Source organism: Chionomys nivalis, chromosome 13 (genome assembly GCF_950005125.1).
Source record: "Chionomys nivalis chromosome 13, mChiNiv1.1, whole genome shotgun sequence".
In the NCBI taxonomy this organism is placed as follows: domain Eukaryota; kingdom Metazoa; phylum Chordata; class Mammalia; order Rodentia; family Cricetidae; genus Chionomys; species Chionomys nivalis.
In genome coordinates, this window is record NC_080098.1 from 9,691,731 (window position 1) to 9,708,804 (window position 17,074).

Genomic DNA, 17,074 nt, shown 5'->3' on the forward strand with positions numbered 1-17,074 from the left:
ATAACTTGTAATGTGTGTTGCTAGAAACATTTAATTATACATAAACAATTGCAAAGGGATCCACTAGAGAATGAATAAGCATGGCGGCATTATTTCCTTAGGACTACAGCATTCAGTACACCACCTCCTACTCCAAGTATGTCTTCACATGTTAAAATCACAACCTTTGATTAATAGAGTGCGTAATTATCAACTATCATGTATCACTCTCTCTGTACCCCTAACAATACAAGTTCTCTCTGTGTGTTTTCCTTAGAATTAAGGAATCAGAAAAAATCTTTAAGATCTTTAAGTATAGCTCACCTATAATTAAGTTGGACAGTTTTTTTCATATTGGTTTTCTGAGACATCTAGAACTTACCAGCATATACTTAAAATAATAGAGAAATTAGCCAGCTGTAGTGGTACAAGCTGGCGGGAATATATTGAAGATAAAAAGACCAGATGGCTACACCTTTAAGGTGGCCATCGTAGTGTACACCTGTAAGCCCACCAATGGAGATGAAGCAAGAAGATCTGAAATTTAAGGTCAGCTTTAGCTATATAGTGAATTCAATGACAACTTAGGTTACATGGGACTTTGTAAACTTTTTAAACTTTCCAGAACACTTCTGAGTATTTCCATGATGAGAAGTCAGTCTCAAGAAAAAGAAAGAAAATGGGTCACAGATCTTGAACGTGCTGGTCACCTGACCTTGGTATTTTGAAGAGCGCTCTCATGGGATGCAGCTCAGCCAGTGGAGGGTCTCCATCACCAAGTTCAATAGCTGTGATACCCAGGGACCATGTGTCACATCTAGCATCATAAGTGGTGTCTAGTTGCTGTTCACATGCAATCACCTAGAAGACAAAAGCAGAAAGGGAAAGTATCAAGGTTTCAATAAGTGAGCAGCAAAATGTTCAGAGAAAAGTCCAAGTGTTTAAACTGGTTAAGTTGAGAGACAATTAAAGATAAAGAGCAATAATTTAGTAGGAAAAAGAATCATATAAATAGTAATATTTTTATTCTGAGCATAGATAATAAAATAGCAGGTTTACAGATATATGAAGAAAGGGCCTATGAAAAGAAATAGTTTTGAAACTATATCAGCTAGAAGAAAGGAATGGTGTTCTGTGTGGAATGGGATCAAACACACAGCTAATGACTGTCAGATATTTGTTTAATAAACAGCTGAGGAGGGTAGGCGGCAGTCACCCAGGAGCAAAGAAAAATAGATCTCAGAGAACTGAAAGTGAAGGAATCAAGGGAAATCAACTTGAGGGCAGTCTAATTAAATAGTCCTTAACCTTACTGGCAATTAGAATGCAAAAGCACCCTGGGATGAATGAGAAAAATTTGGAAGAATGCAAGTGGCTAAACCATTAATAAGAAAAAAGTCAACTCAATAAAAATAAGCACCAATGAAAAGGTACAATGGCTTATTGAATCACACTAGATTTTCAAATTGCAGTCAACTGCCACTAACCAAATGTGACAGTCAAAAGAATAAGGGAGGAGAATGGTTTTGCAGTATTGTAATAAGGTATTATACAGGAAATCATTGTATTAATTTCCTTCATAACATTTCTAAATGTATAAGAAGCCTATAAATCAATGGCTCTCAACCTTGCTAATGCTGTGATCCCTTAATACAATTCCTCATGTTGTGCTGACCCTCAACCATAAAATCATTTCATTGCTACTTCATAATTGTAATTTTGTTACTGTTATGGATTTTTTTTTTTTTTTGGTTTTTCGAGACAGGGTTTCTCTGTGGCTTTGGAGCCTGTCCTGGAACTAGCTCTGTAGACCAGGCTGGTCTCGAACTCACAGAGATCAGCCTGCCTCTGCCTCCCGAGTGCTGGGATTAAAGGCGTGCGCCACCATCACCCGGCTTACTGTTATGGATTGTAATGCAAATATCTGGTATACAGAATATCTGATCTGTCATGCCCTGATGTACGGTTCCCCTCTGTATGATGTGAATATGTTTTATTACCATTGGTTAATAAAGAAGACACTTTGGCCTATGGCAGAACAGAATAAAGCCAGGTGGGAAATCTGAACAGTGATGTAGAAAGAGCAGAAGGAATCAAAAAGACACTATGTAACTGCTGAGGGAGAAAGGCACCAGAACCTTACCAGTATGCCACAACCTCACGGTGACACATAGATTTATAGAAATTGGTTAATTTAAGGTGTAAGAACTAGCTAGAAGTACGCCTGAGCCATCAGCCAAACAGTGTTGTAATTAACACAGTTTTGTGTGATTATTCATGCATAGCTGAGAAATGAACATGCAGTCTCTGTTCACAATCCCCAAAGGGGTCACAACCCACAGACTGAAAACACTGATACAAATTCTCATTGTTAGCATTAATGATTACAGAAGGGAAATTCAGCTTCACATGGTGAAAAACATTCCTTATTATTATTTCTTTTATTTTTGAGATTATAGTATAATTACATCATTTTCCCCTTGCCTCCCCACCTCCAAACCGTTCCATATAACTTTCCTTGTTCTCTTTTAAATTCATGGCTCCATTTTTCTGTTAACTATTATTACATGCACATATGTATATTCATATACACATATATTCCTAAATATATAAATACAACCTCTCAGTCTGCAAAATGTTACATGTATGAATGTGTTTAGGGTTTTAGATAACCAATTGATGTGCTCTTTCTGGGTAAGACTATTTCTCCTGTTCCCAGCATTCCTTAGTTGCCTGCAGTTCTTTGTGTGGGTTTGAGCACTTGTGGTGGCCCTGCCATCCACTTTTGCATGTCTATTGTTATCCTTGTTCAGCTCATGTTAGGCAGTCACGCTGGTGAGACATTGGGTGGAGGTTCTGAAATTACTAGAGGCACAATCTCACAGCAAAATCCCTGTTCCTCTGTGGTGTGGGAAGTCTTTCTGTCTATGTATTGCTTTTATTGATTGATGAATAAAGCTGTTTCATCCAGTGGCTTAGCAGAATATAGCTAGGCTGGGAAACTAAACTGAATGCTGGGAGAAAGAAGGCAGAGTAAATAAGTCATGTAGCCGCCCACGGGATACAGATGTGCCAGAACCTTGCCAGTAAGCCACAGCCACATGACAATACACAGATTAATAGAAATGGGTTAATTTAAGAGGTAAGAGCTATCCAATGAGAAGCTAAAGCTAATAAGCCAAGAGTGATTTAATTAAAACAGTTTTTGCGTGATTATTTTGGGTCTGGGAAGCTAGGAACGAATAAGCAGTCTCTGACTAAACCTCTGGCTCTTGCAATCTTTCCACCCAGTCATCTGCAATAATCTTTGAGCCTTAGGTACAGGAGTGTTTTAGTAGATGTATCCAAAGGGTCTGGATTCCATAACTATGCATTTTGACTGGTATGGTTTTCTGTAATGGTCTCCCTATCTGTTGCAAAAGAAAGTTCCTTTATAAGGACTAAGAACTACAGTTATCTATGGGGATGAAGACAGATACTTAAAATGTAGTTATGGATTATGCTGCTTTAGTCAAGTAGGGATAATCACTATTTTTAAGCATTATTTAGTATGTGTATGTGTGAGAGAGAGAGACCATGCGCGTATGAACTTCAGAAGACAACTTCCAGGACTTTTCCCCTTCTGCCATGTGGGTTCCACAGTTTAAACTCAGGTCATCAGGCTTCATGACAAGCTCTTTTACTTGCTGAACCATCTTACTGGCTGTTGGAAACCATTATTTTTAAAAAGTTTCAAATTTTGTGAATGTCATCTCACAAGACAGAAATTAATTTTGAGGGTGATGGCAGCTTAAAGACCCACTACTAAACTACAGTATGGAAGTCTCTCTGGGACATTTCTCATTGGTGACTCCAGCAAACATAGAAAAAATCCCTATGTGGGCTTCAAGAGTTGAGTTGGCATCCTTCATATACACTGTTCAGGAAAGACTACTTCTTCATGACAAATGAGTGCCCTTAGAGCTGGCACTGAAAGCCGTAACAGTGAATATCTGAATATAAACATATCAGTGCCTTTTTAAAAAAAAGGCAAATATTGATAGGTGATATGTAGGTAACTGACAGATGATAGAAAGATGAATAAATGATGGGAGGATAGATAAGAAGACGAGAAAACGGCAAATCATGCTGACTTTAAAATAGAATTAAAATTTGAAATGTTAACCAAGAATTTCACTTTCCAAGTGATTAATTTTGAAAACACCATGACATTTCTTAACCATGAGCATATTGTATGTGTTTACCTATTTCCTTCTAATTCTTACAAATGTGTCATTAAATGCTTTGATTATCCCGGTTCCCTGGAAACAGGGCCTCATGCATGCCAGGTAAGTGTTTTGCACAGAGCAGCATCTCCAGATCAGCAGAAACGCTATTACTAACAACATGGGGCATGTGGGATACCCTGCAGATAGAAAGCTGGTTATTCAGAGCATGTTCTTCAGGATCAGAGAGCACATATAACAGAGAGAAGAGAACAGGCACAAAGTAATGACAACAAAGCAGTGACTAGCAGACACATGTAAAGGACAGCTTCTACTACAGGCAAGCAAATGTATAATTGTGGCCGGGCGGTGGTGGCGCACGCCTTTAATTCCAGCACTTGGGAGGCAGAGGCAGGCGGATCTCTGTGAGTTCGAGGCCAGCCTCGTCTACAAGAGCTAGTTCCAGGACAGGCTCCAAAGCTACAGAGACACCCTGTCTTGAAAAACCAAAAAAAAAAAAAAAAAAAAAAAAAAAAAGTATAATTGTGATTTTGTTACTATAAACTAACATAAAATATAAAGCCTAAATGTTTCTCATATAACACTACAATCATCTTATGCTTCAAGTATGAATATATGTAAACAAAGTACAATATTTGGCACAGAATTACATTTTTATTGACTTCTCACTTTTGTAAAATTTAAAAACACTGATGTTTTATCGGAACAAATTCTGAAGAGGCTCTTATTTCAGATTTTTTCATTGACGTTTGTGCTGGCTTTTGCATGACTATGACTTCATTTCTTCACAGATGTGGTCCTAGATAAAAAGATTTTAATCCATTGGAGCTTCAAAAACACTTATTAAAATTGTATCCTTTTCCTATATGCTATGTTTTAACTTTTCAAAAATAAGTAATAACTGAATTAATAGTTAAACAGAAATAGCATACCAGGATTTCATTTCCAAACAAATTTAATTGGAAGATTTTGCAGTATTAATGTCGCATTTGAACAGCTTCTCCCTTTGCTGCCTGAACATCATATATAAATAGCAAAGCTTTCCCAATAGATTCAAAGAGCGTTTTCAAAACTAAGTGCTCTTTATTGATCAATATAATTAAAAAGATTAAAAGCATTAAATAAGGGCTGTTGGGAGAAGGTGTAATTCATGAACTTTCAGATGCTTTAGGAGTTCATCTACTAGTCCCGTAAGGTAATAGTGAAAAAAGTCTACTATAGTTACACTTAGTTCCCAGGCTGGTGATTTAACATAAGAATTCACCACATGGGTTGACAGACCTGAATCTAATCTAACAAGGTCAAGGGTTTTCTTAAAATATTTATTATTACTTAAAAACAAAATGTAGCCAAATAGTGGGTGTAAATGAGGGCATAGTGAACTACAGAGCTAGACTGCTCCATGGGTAGAAAGAAAGGTTAATGGGGATCAATCTGCCAAGGTTGTCTTTTGGTGTGTGTGTGTGTGTGTGTGTGTGTGTGTGTGTGTGATGGGGTGGGGTAGAGATAAGAGCAGAGGGAAAGGACAGACGGAGAGCAGCAGACTGAAGACTGGCATGGCTATCTCTTAGGAGCAGAGAAGATAGCAAAAATGGTGTGTGTATGGGGAGGGGGGTCTTGCCAATTAAAGGGGTTATGTTGTGTGAGGAGGGAAGCTTATCTGAAACAACCTGGGAACTAGCATAGGGCTTTGATCTGTTGGAGACTTGTTTGAGTTAATAGAGAATCAGATGCCCTACCCAGATTTGGCCGTTGTAGGATCCAACAGGCTTTTCCTGGCAAACAAACCCACTTCACACGGTTTCTGAAGATGTTAAGTGTTTACTGGGTCAGAGTCCTGTCTGAGGTGAGCTCAGACTGCCGCCACTTTTAGAGGTTCAGACCAACAGTGACAACTGCAATGCTAGCCTTATACAGAGACCCGATATCAAAACACCGAAGAATAATAAAGGAAATGCACTAATAGCAATAAACAGTAAAAATAAAACAGCATGCAAATATCCAGACTACAGATACATGCTTGACAACTAAAAGTAAATTTCAAGAAAAATTAAGCCTTCAAGCAGTCTCTTTACCTCACCCGATTTGCTTACTCATCTTTCAATTTATTCATGCATTCCTTCACAGCAAGTTGACCCAGAATTCCCCCTGTTCCCTCTTGCTCATATACAAACCCCACATTAAAACAACAGAGGAAACCTTTTCTTGTGGTATGTTCCAGCACATTTAGGGAGAAAAAGCATGCATGAAAAGGAGAACTTGTCTCCTTCAAAACTCTCTGACCTCAGGAGCCATCCAAAACGGCGTTCCTACGGAGGTGTTGAGGCGGTGCCGGGTGCTGCTGAGCTGTGCAGACACACCTAGAGAGGAGAGAGGAGATGGTTTCCTGCATTAACAGCTCATGTAAGAGATTCTAGCTTCTATGTTCTTACAAATTCACATCAGAAGTCTGTTCCCTCAGAGCTGCCGCTGGACTTGATTCTTACCTTTAAGGAGCCCAATCAGGATCTCTATCCAAAATGCAGATTGTCCCTCCTGTTTTTATCTTCCATATCCAAATTCTATCCAACTGCTAGCCCTGCCTGAAGGCTTAACTTTCTTCATGGTGGCTTCTGTTCAGCCCAATTACAGTGCTCTCTCCCTTTTCTGATAGTCCACTTGGTAAACTACTTGCATCACATAGTTTGACTTGTATTTATTATTTGAATGGTGTTTGCTATCACCTTCCTTCCCCTGAACAAATTCTAGCGAACCAAAGAATGTTTTTATAGGGTTATATGCCCATAGAAGTTGAACTGAAAATACATACACAATTACTTTGTTAACCTTGTTCAAGTTATATGTCATTTGACTGAACGTTTCAATTTACCTTCCTCTACCTAAACCAACACCTGCAATAGCACCTGCTCCTTTTTAAAATTAAAATTTATTTTTAACTGAATAAAATCCCACAAAATTGTGCACATTCATGAAAAACCTCATGGTGTTTCAATGTACACACACACACTGCAATGTTTAAATAAGCTTAAACATTATCTATCTCCTCTATCTATCTTTTTGTTGATTAAAGCATTGACAGCTACTACCTCTTGTTTTCTGAGATACACATACCATCGTACACTCCTCATTACATTCAGTTAGAATCCGTTTTTTTCTTTAGGGAGTTTACAAACTATAATGAACATGTTTAGCCAAACGCTCTGATCATCATTCTACTATTTCCGCCTAGTTAGAAATAACTCCTCTAAACTTCAAAACCAAATGTGGATTAAGATCTCTCCATTGGTGTTCATAAATCCTCCTCACGTAGATGCCTCCCAAGATGTGCTGCTCCTGGCCTCTGAGGGACTCCATCTAGGCCATAAGTTTTCACTCTTTGGTGTCCCTGCTTAGTCAAGTCCTCTCCTCAGTGAGTTCCAAGAAGGCTGCTCTTGTGCTGCTTATCTGATGAGCCCAGCAGAGGAAAGTATTAATTGAGACTTTATTCTCTCAAGGTAACATCTACTTTTTACTGTGAAATTAAAAGGCCGGATTTGGTCAAATGGTCACTTCTGTGATAGGATTCTTGACCAGTCTGGGAGGGACCAGGCTCTGGTTCTATGTCAGTTGCTTCCCTTAATGAACTTGTATAGCTGGACATAAGTATGACCCTAATTTAGTTTCTTTAAAGCTTGCCTGCAAAATATTAATTATTAGAGAATAACATCTTTACTATATATTATTTTTTTCAAATTCCAGGGCAATTATCTAAAGAATTCTTAAAGTTCATCATCAATATTTCCCAACAGACCATGTGAAAAGGACATTAACCCATAATACATCCTTTCCAAATTCAGCCTCTCCCTCTGTTCCATACACTTTATAAATGAGAAAAATTAAATGTAGCTCTAAGCATTCTATTTTGTTTCATATCATCTATGAACTAAAGTCAGTGTAATTAAAATTGGACTGTATGATAGTATAGCAATTTATATAGATGGAATTTTAAAAGAAGTTTTAATTTAAAATGAGTATAAAAATTTTAAAACTTATTCTAAGGGTATTCGATTATTTAAGAAAAGCTAAGTTATAGTTAACCCTTGGTTATATTTTTGCCTCTATTTGATTAAATATAGCATAGCAGTTCAAATGTCATTTAAGTGATATATAAAGAGAAAGAGAATAAAAAAAAACTAAAGGCCACACATAACAAAATAAAAAACAAGGTTTGTTCCTAGTAGGAAAGTGATTTTTTAAGCTAATTAACATTTTTTTCTAGGCATAAAGATTATGCCAGAAGAAGTGGCATTTTTTGGTAAGTGGTCACATCTGAGCTAGTGTTGGAATTCATACACAAAGCTGGCTTTCAAGGAACATCCATCTACATGACACAGGAATGTAAATGGGCAGAACGCTAAGGACAGAATATAGAGGCATGGCATATGATCCTGATATTTCATTATGTTTCTTAAAAAGTGAATTATGAATAGAGACACTTAAGAGGGCAAAGCATTAGAGTTTAGCCGTCAGCAAGAAGGTTCGTTCCCTCCAGAGGTCCAAAGTAGCCACAACTCCCAACTTCTCCCTCAGTTCCCTGAGCAGCCAGTGCTGTCCACAGCATCCTGATTTAACACTGGTCAGAGTTAGTTTATATTGCTTAGAACAAAGGAACTCTAAATACAAAGTCCCAGGGACTTTAGATCTTAAACAGCAAATTCACGAGGACAATAGGCAATTTTGAATTTTTAAGGCTGAGAGGCTCTGTGCTTATAGGAAACTGTACTACATTTCTAGTTTATATTCATATGGCATTAAGGATTTTCTGAGGCAAACAGTTGGCCTCCAAGGGTTCTGATCAAATAGCCTGAATGATTAAAAAAGAAATCTAAATAGGGACACTGCCCATAGAAACAGAGGTGGTTCACTCTGCTGACAGCTATTTTAAAGGATGTCATTACAATAATAACCTGAGAGGAATAACTATTCTTGAATGCGAACAGTAGTTTGCACACACACCAGTGTTGGTATCCCCTACAAAGACCACTGGCAGGGCTCAGGTGACAGACTACAACACCCTAGGAGACTCTTGCGTCATTTGGTGTCATCGAAAATCTTTAAGAAAAACAAGTTACGCATCACTCCTTCAGAAGAAAACTGTGGTAAACAAAGAAAACACAAACACACAAATAAGTGAACAATAAAACTATGTGAGAAAGGTGTTCTTGAGAATATGAGGTGACTGTGACATTAAAAACAGGAGCACATCCCATTCTGAGACAGCAGGACCAAGGAGGCATTTGTTAGAGCCCACATTCGGGATGCTTCTCCAGTTCCCATTATGCCTCAAGATCATTTCACTCACCAAGATTCAACCCCACAGGCAGCTTGTCAAAGTCTTACTTCCGGTGAATGAAATAAAGCTGAGCAGAAGCAGGTTTTTTTTAGGGTGAGCTGCATTTTTACTCACCATAAATTCCCGCAAGAAAAACAGCTAAGAAGATTAAAAGCACAAAACTCTGGATAATTGGCATAAATTACTTTAAAAAGCCACAAGGATCTAAAGCATGAGTTCAGTAGCCCCAGGAAGTAAAAAGATTAGGAAAGACAGTTTGTCCAGAGAGTAACAAAAGGAATTAGTCACCAAAGTGAATAGTTACATAATCATCTCAAGAGAGAAGACGCTGAAGGGTGGAAAATTCCAGGCAGAAAACTTAGGATAGGGAGACATTATGGAAAGGAGCAGGAGGCCAAACAGAAATCACGCTAAACAGGCAGTAGAAATCCACTCAGAATCACAGCCACAGGTTTATGCTAATGATCTCCAGCCCTTTGCTTTGCTGGGGAATTTTCAGGCTCTTCTAGGTCCAACGAAAAAGCCTTGCTGGCTGTTCCGATTTCACAAGTCCCAGGTCCAGGAAGAGAAATGCATAGGATTTATACTGGTGTTCAGGAATTTCTTCAGGGTTCCAGAGAGATGGCAGAAATATCTAATATGTTATTTCTAGACAATTTTAAACAGACATCGTTAAAGCAAAATTCTAAACAACAATAATAAAACTGAATGAGAGCTGAATTAAAATATATATTATGTATGTGCATATATAATTTTATAAAATATATTATATAATATATAATTTTATAATATATATATATATAATTTTCACTGTAAGAGGCCATAAAATACTTTACACCATCTAAGAGTATCATTCTGCAGTTGAGGTTAAGGCAGTGTGGTGGTTACTGTCATGTGTCTAATTGACAGGATTATGGTGCAAGGATACTTGGTCAAACAATATTGTGGCTATTTCTGTGGAGGTGATTTTTGGGTAAATCAGCATTTACCCTTATGGACTACAATCAGATCAAGCCTCTGCAATGTAGGTGGGCCTTACTCAATCAGACTATGGGACTCCCTCAACTCTCCAAATCCCTACTGCTGCCATAGCTTACGCTGCAAATTTAGGGCTGACCAAGAGTCCCCAGCCTTGTGAGTAAATCTGTGAAATGAGTTCTGTTAGGTTATAGACATTGTAGCCACAGCTTTAAGAGATCCAGATGTAGGATCTTGGGAAAATCAGACCACACCTCCTGCATCTCTTTTTGGAGGGTTAGGAAGAACCTCTGATGTGGCTTTGGAGTCCTTCCCTCCCCCCTACAGCTGCAAGGTCAACTCTATTAAAGCCTAAAACTAAAGGCAACTTTCACCTAGTGTGTCCCGCTTGAACTTCTTCCTTTTTGAAATGGAAACAATGAAAGTCTAGAACTTTCAGAAATACCCAGGGGCTGGGAGTATAGCTCAGGGGTAGAGTGCTCCTCTGTCTTACACAAGGCCTGCAATCTAATCCCTAGCTGTGGCAAAGAAAACCCAAATGAAGACAAAGGTGGGGACTTAGATGAGAAAACAGACAACAGGCTTGAAAAAAGCCTAAGAAGATTTTATGTTTATATTTTAGGGTGACCCTTGGCAGAGAGATGCATGCAAAGCATGTGGGTGCACGCTCAGCTCAGCAAACCCTGGGAAAGGAAAAGTCTGCTTTTCAGAACTTCTATATCACCAGACATAAAGAATCAGCTTCAGTGAGAGAAACAAATCTAAAGGCATACAAAGGACACAGGGAATAATGGCAAAGAAAAAAATAAGCTCACAAAAAGCATGCCTGAGAAAGGACAGAATGACGATGGGCTTGCTAAACAAAGGCTTCAAACAGGACTATCCAAATATGCTCAGAGAACTAAACAAAGACAGAGATACTTGGGTCTCAGTGAAATTGAAGACCAATTTTTAAAAAAAGTCTAAGAAGAAATTCACTGTGATAGTTAATTTTGAGTGTCAAATTGGTTGAATTGAGAAATACTTAGAGTAGTGATTCCCAAGCTATGGATTGAGATTTCTTTGAGGACCAAATGACCCTTTTATAGGGGTCAACTAAGACCACTGGAAAACACAAATATTTAAATTGCCATCCATAACAGTACCAAAATAACATCTGTGAGGCAGTAATGAATATAATTTTATGGTTGGAGGTCACCACCAAATGAGGGATTGTATTAAAGGGTCACAGCATTAGGAAGGGTGAGAACCAGCGCTCTAAAGGATTAATGAGGTCTCTCCTTGGGTTGTCTGTATGAGTGTTTCCAGAGAGGTGTAAGTAGAGAGGGAAGTCTGGATTAAATGTAGGTGGCATTGTAGTATGGGCCATAGTCCCAAGCTGCATAGAAAAGTCAAAAGGAGACGGTAAGTAGGGTGCTAGTGTTCCTTGCCCTCTGCTTCTTGGTCTACCTGGGTGTGAGAATTCCTCCCTGTATATTTCTGCCACCATTTCCCCTGCTGTGCCTTTACCACCATGGGTGTGCTTTTAAAATGTAAACCTGTTTCTGTCAATATTTCATCAAAGTCATGAAAGAAAAGGAACTAAACACACTCTTAAGTGGCAAGATTTAAAGATTTGAGCAGGTATAAGAATCAGTGAGTTTGAAGGAAGACAACTGAAATTTTCAATCATGTGAACACAATGAAAGATTGTGGTGAACAGAGCCCAGGAATTCATGAGATGCCTTCATGGAGACTCATAGATGCACAGTTGGATCCAAGGAGAAAAGAGAAAGGGGGAAGGTTATTCAAAACATAATGGCCCAAATGTTTCCAAATCCTATGGATGACAAATGTAAGCACATATAAAAGTCAATAAACTAGAAGTAAGAGGAGATAGAGGACACTGCCCTGCCTCCCACCTCCACAAAGACTGTCTGAGGCAGAATTTTGGAACAGAATGAGACAAGTGACTTCACATAATGGACCCATGACAAGATTGAGAGTTCATCTCTCTGCAGGAACTGTGAGGCCAGGATTAGTGAACTGAAATGGTTAGAACTCTCTTATTTAATAATTCTATATCTGCTAAATTATCCTCCCCTAACAAGGGAGAACTTTCAGATATTTCCAGATCAATGAAAGTTGGAAGGTTTTGATACAGTTGAACTTTTCTGGTCAGAGCCCACATGAGTTCTGCTTCCTGTAAAGACCCTAGAGTATGACCGAAAAGTCTCAGCGGGCACGTAGACTGAGAGGAATTCTGGCTTGCTTTGTTGTTTTTGTTTGTTGTCATCGTTCTTAGAGACAGGGTCTCACTACTAAGCCCTGGTTAGCTTGAACTTTCTATGTAGACCAGTCTAACCTAGAACTCACAGAAAGAGGCCGAGATCTACCTGGCTCTGCCGCTGCCTCCAAATGCCAGGATGAAAGGTGACAGCCACCACACCTGGCCTTCCATTTTTATTTTGACCTAATCCCAGAGTTAGTGAAAAGTTGGCAAAAGAGATACAAGATTTCATTTCATTTCTTTTTTTTTTTTAATGCCCTGCCTCATTTGGTAGTAGATGGCCCAAAACAATGCCTTTCCCATCCCTAAATAGTCTGTAATTACTATAAACAAGGATATTCCTACTTTGTAATCATCAAAATTGTTAGGTTTTAAATCATAAATTCTATCATGTAACCTACAAACCTTGAGTTTCAACAATGCTACCAAAATTACAGCAAAACCAAAATGCACCAAGATCATGTTCTCTTCTTGTGTTGCCCCGTCTCTATGATCTACAGTCTGGCCAGCTCCTCCATTGTTCCTTGAATCTCAAAACCTGCACATTTGTCAAATTTTAGGCCTGTTAGTTCGTAGACTACTCCCCAGTTTGAACTGGTAGAAATTATGTCATGATTTGAGCTTTGGCAGGAATACAATGGATGTGACACAGGACTCATCCCGTCAGGTCAACTGATTTCATTCTTCCTGTGACCAGCCATGTTCACTCTGACTTGATTGACACCTGTCTGTAGACTTCTCCTCCGAAAAATTTCTCTTTTACCTTTTTGCCTAATAAACACTTTGTGGACAGGTATGTCATGTCTGAGACTACCCTATTCTTATTCAAACTTTGACCCATTAACATAGACATTTATTGGATAAATTAATTATCACTATGTTGAGAGATGAATGATGACTTGGAGCTCCACCATTTCTTCTGTCTCTATCTGTGATAGGAGGTTTTGCGTCTTTCATCTATTCATGCACATATGTGTGCCAGTGTGGACTAACGGACTTCTGTTTTGTTCAATGGATTTGTTTCTATGGTTACGTCATTATTATCATTTTAATGCTCAAATGATCGCAGTTTTGATGAGTGGCTCTTGCTCCAAGTTGATATCTGTGTTCCTTTGACATGGGTCCTCGCTCATTGAGAAGTTTTAACATTTTGGAGAAGGTAGGTCTCCGGCTATCTGACACAATCCTAAAACAATTCTTCCTCTAAAGGCCCTGACTTTCGCTTAGTTGGGAATTGTTATTTTAAACCAAATCCAGACGAGACCTGAGCTCCTCATTAGTGGAGATGGTAAGGAAATAGACACATATACGCATTCCACAATACACATTCTTTATTTTAAGATAATGGTTTTATTTATTCTTTGAAATTTTCATATATTTTGATCCCTTCCCCCAGCTCCTCTCAGATCCTCCCCACCTCCCTAAACTTTACATTCTTTCTCTTAAAAACAATATGAAAGCTCTCTAATCTGTGTTGGCTGACCTCTCCTGAGCATGGAGCTTTCATTATTATATTTATTTTGACACCTACACATATATTTATCTTTCTCCACATTTGTAATTCCATTCTCAATCAGGCAGAAGTTCTGGTTAATTTCCTGAGGCTATCGAGGCTGCAGCCTCTAGTTCCTATCCCTATGCAGATGCTCCATCCACCTCACTTTAGGCCTGAAAATCCACTTGACATCACCACTACCACCCCTCATAGATGTTCTTCTCCTTCCACTTGGGAACCCATGACCCCATCCTATGGCACCATAATTAACACCCTCCCAGTGCGGATACCTTCCTGACCTCTGTCGGGACCTAAGTTGTGTGAAAAGGAACCCCTTTCCAGTGCTTGCCTGTCCCACCTACTAACGGCTCTTTCTGAATGTTTAGGAAGAAAGGAAGGGGTACTTCCAGTCTCCAAATTCAAGTGCGCCTTCCTCATTTGATCCTAACAAGTGGCTTATTAATGACTAAGTCACAACTTCTCTTTGACCTACATTACACACTAGGGAATTAATATAAAATGGGGCATGTGGATAATGAGAGATTTAAAGGCATAAACTACTCTGTCATAAGAACGATGTCTAAGTAAATCACAAGATATCATCTCGTGCTCCTGTGCCAAAATGCTAAGTGTCCTATTAGAAAGGACATTCCCCAGGGAAAATTCCACAAAGAGGAAGGCTGCAGGCTGTCTTTAAACCGAGTCTCTTTTTCAGTTTATGTTCTAGATAAGGACAGCTTTTTCAACATTAGCTGACCTGCCTAAAGAAGTTATCTCCTGGGAGCTCATTTTGTTTATTGACTGACCATGCACCCATGACCACTGATGCACCTCATTAAAAGTTTGGACCAGCTCACGAGTCTCCTAGCTCTCTAAAGGGGTTTGGTGGCTTTCCACAATTGTATGTCTCCCTTAACCACAAAAACTGTTCTCAGACAGACTATGCTTATGGTTAGTGCTAACAAGCTAAGTCCTACTTTTGTGTAATTATATTTCTTAATATTTAAAATAATACTGACTTTGCTGTAGTAAAAAGCTATTTATTAGAAACATAAAGGGACACCTGGGAATTCTTATTTCATAAAGGAACAACCATGTGTCAGATAGTTACTGTGCCTATAACAATGTACAGGAGATGAAATATTAAAATCTTTATTTTTAAATAGGCTTATATTTTTGAGTAATTCATACATGAGCACTGCATTTACATCATCACTACTGTCCCTCCCTCTTCTAGTTTCAACTTCTCCCTCCCCTTCCAATTTTACAATTCCTTTCATTTTTATTGTTACATGCATATGTATGCATATATACATGCCATCATCATCATCACCATCATCGTCATCGTCATCATCTCATGTTTTGGCAATGCTTAAACATGCATGGATAGCCCATTTATGGCAGTATTCCAGTTGTTCCTATCCCGGGCAGTCCTAGATGCTTGTGTCATTGTCATACCCAAGGTTCCACAGTCTTCCTTTATGCTGTCTATCCAGCATTTTTTGGGTCTTCTTCTTCACCTTATCCCGTGAACTCCTCCAAGCAGTGCTATCTTCTGGTACCTGTCATCATTCATTCTCATAACATGGCAGAAGATGCCTTTGCCATATCTTGTAGTTTACTTCCTTTTGTAGATGGAGATGTTTCTCAATGTCATCATTGTGCAGTCTATCTCTTCGTGTGACGCCTAGAATCCTCCTGAGGCATGCTATCTCAAACACATTCAGCCACTGCTCTGAGGAGCATTTCATTGTCCAGGTTTCATAGTTGTAAAGAAGTCAGCTCAAGACAAGTATCTCATACACTTGTAATTTTGTTGTTGTCGTTATGTCTCTTAATGACCAAACCTTCCCTAGTGCCTGGAATGCTATATGTACACCTGCATACATAACCTATAGAATTTATTTAGCTTTGCCACATGTAAAAGAATGAAAGTAGAGGCATATCTATCATGTAGCACAAAAATCAACTCCAGATGTATCAAAGACCTCAATGTAAAATATGATATGTAAAACAACTTGAAGAAAATATAGGCACTACCCTCCAAGATACAGGCATAAGAAAGGACTTTCTAAATAGGCTCTATTTGTACAGGAATTAGGCCAATGATTGACACATGGTACCTCATAAAATTAAAATGCTTCTGTAAAGCTATGGAAACAATCAAGCGAAGAGGAAGCCTAGAGAGTGAGAGAAAAATCTTTCCAAGTTACATATCGTTCAGAGATTAAAATCCAGAATATACAAGGAATTCAAAAAACAAAGAGTCAAGAAAACACATGACACAACTAAAAACTAAGCTGTGGGTCTGAACAGAGAGTTCTTAAACAAAAAGAAATAAAAATGGATAAAAACACATCTAATATGTGTTCAACACTCTTAGTAATTAGGAAAATGCAAACTAAACTATTTTGAGACTTCAGCTTACTCTGCTTGGAATGGCTAAGACCAAGGAAACAACTTGAAAACACATTGTTCAGGATGTAGGGGAAGAGGATCAACCCCTCATTCACTGCTTGTGGGATTGCTAACTGGTACAGTCACTCTGGCAACCAGCATAGAGAATTGCCAAAAAGCTAAAAGTAAATCTACCATATGACCCACTTATGGCACTCCTTGGCATAAACCCAAAGGACTCACCATCCTAATCCACATATACTTGCTCAGTCGTGTTGATGTCTACTCTATTTACAATAACTAGGAAACTATCTTCCAAAAGATGGAGAAGGCAAATGTGGTACACTATGGAGTAATACTCATCTGCAAAGAAAAATGTCATCATGAAATTTTTAGGT

General features: G+C 38.6%; 1 protein-coding gene across 1 annotated transcript in view; it reads right to left on the bottom strand.

Moving 5' to 3' along the window:
* Positions 1–17,074, bottom strand: part of Myo3a (myosin IIIA) — a 165,401-nt gene that overhangs the window by 117,829 nt on the left and 30,498 nt on the right. The window contains exons 5-6 of the mRNA XM_057787845.1: positions 6,489–6,565; positions 695–840 (exon numbers count right to left, since the gene is read on the bottom strand). Coding sequence (XP_057643828.1) covers positions 695–840; positions 6,489–6,565 — 223 coding nt within the window. The remainder of the gene's footprint in view (positions 1–694; positions 841–6,488; positions 6,566–17,074) is intronic.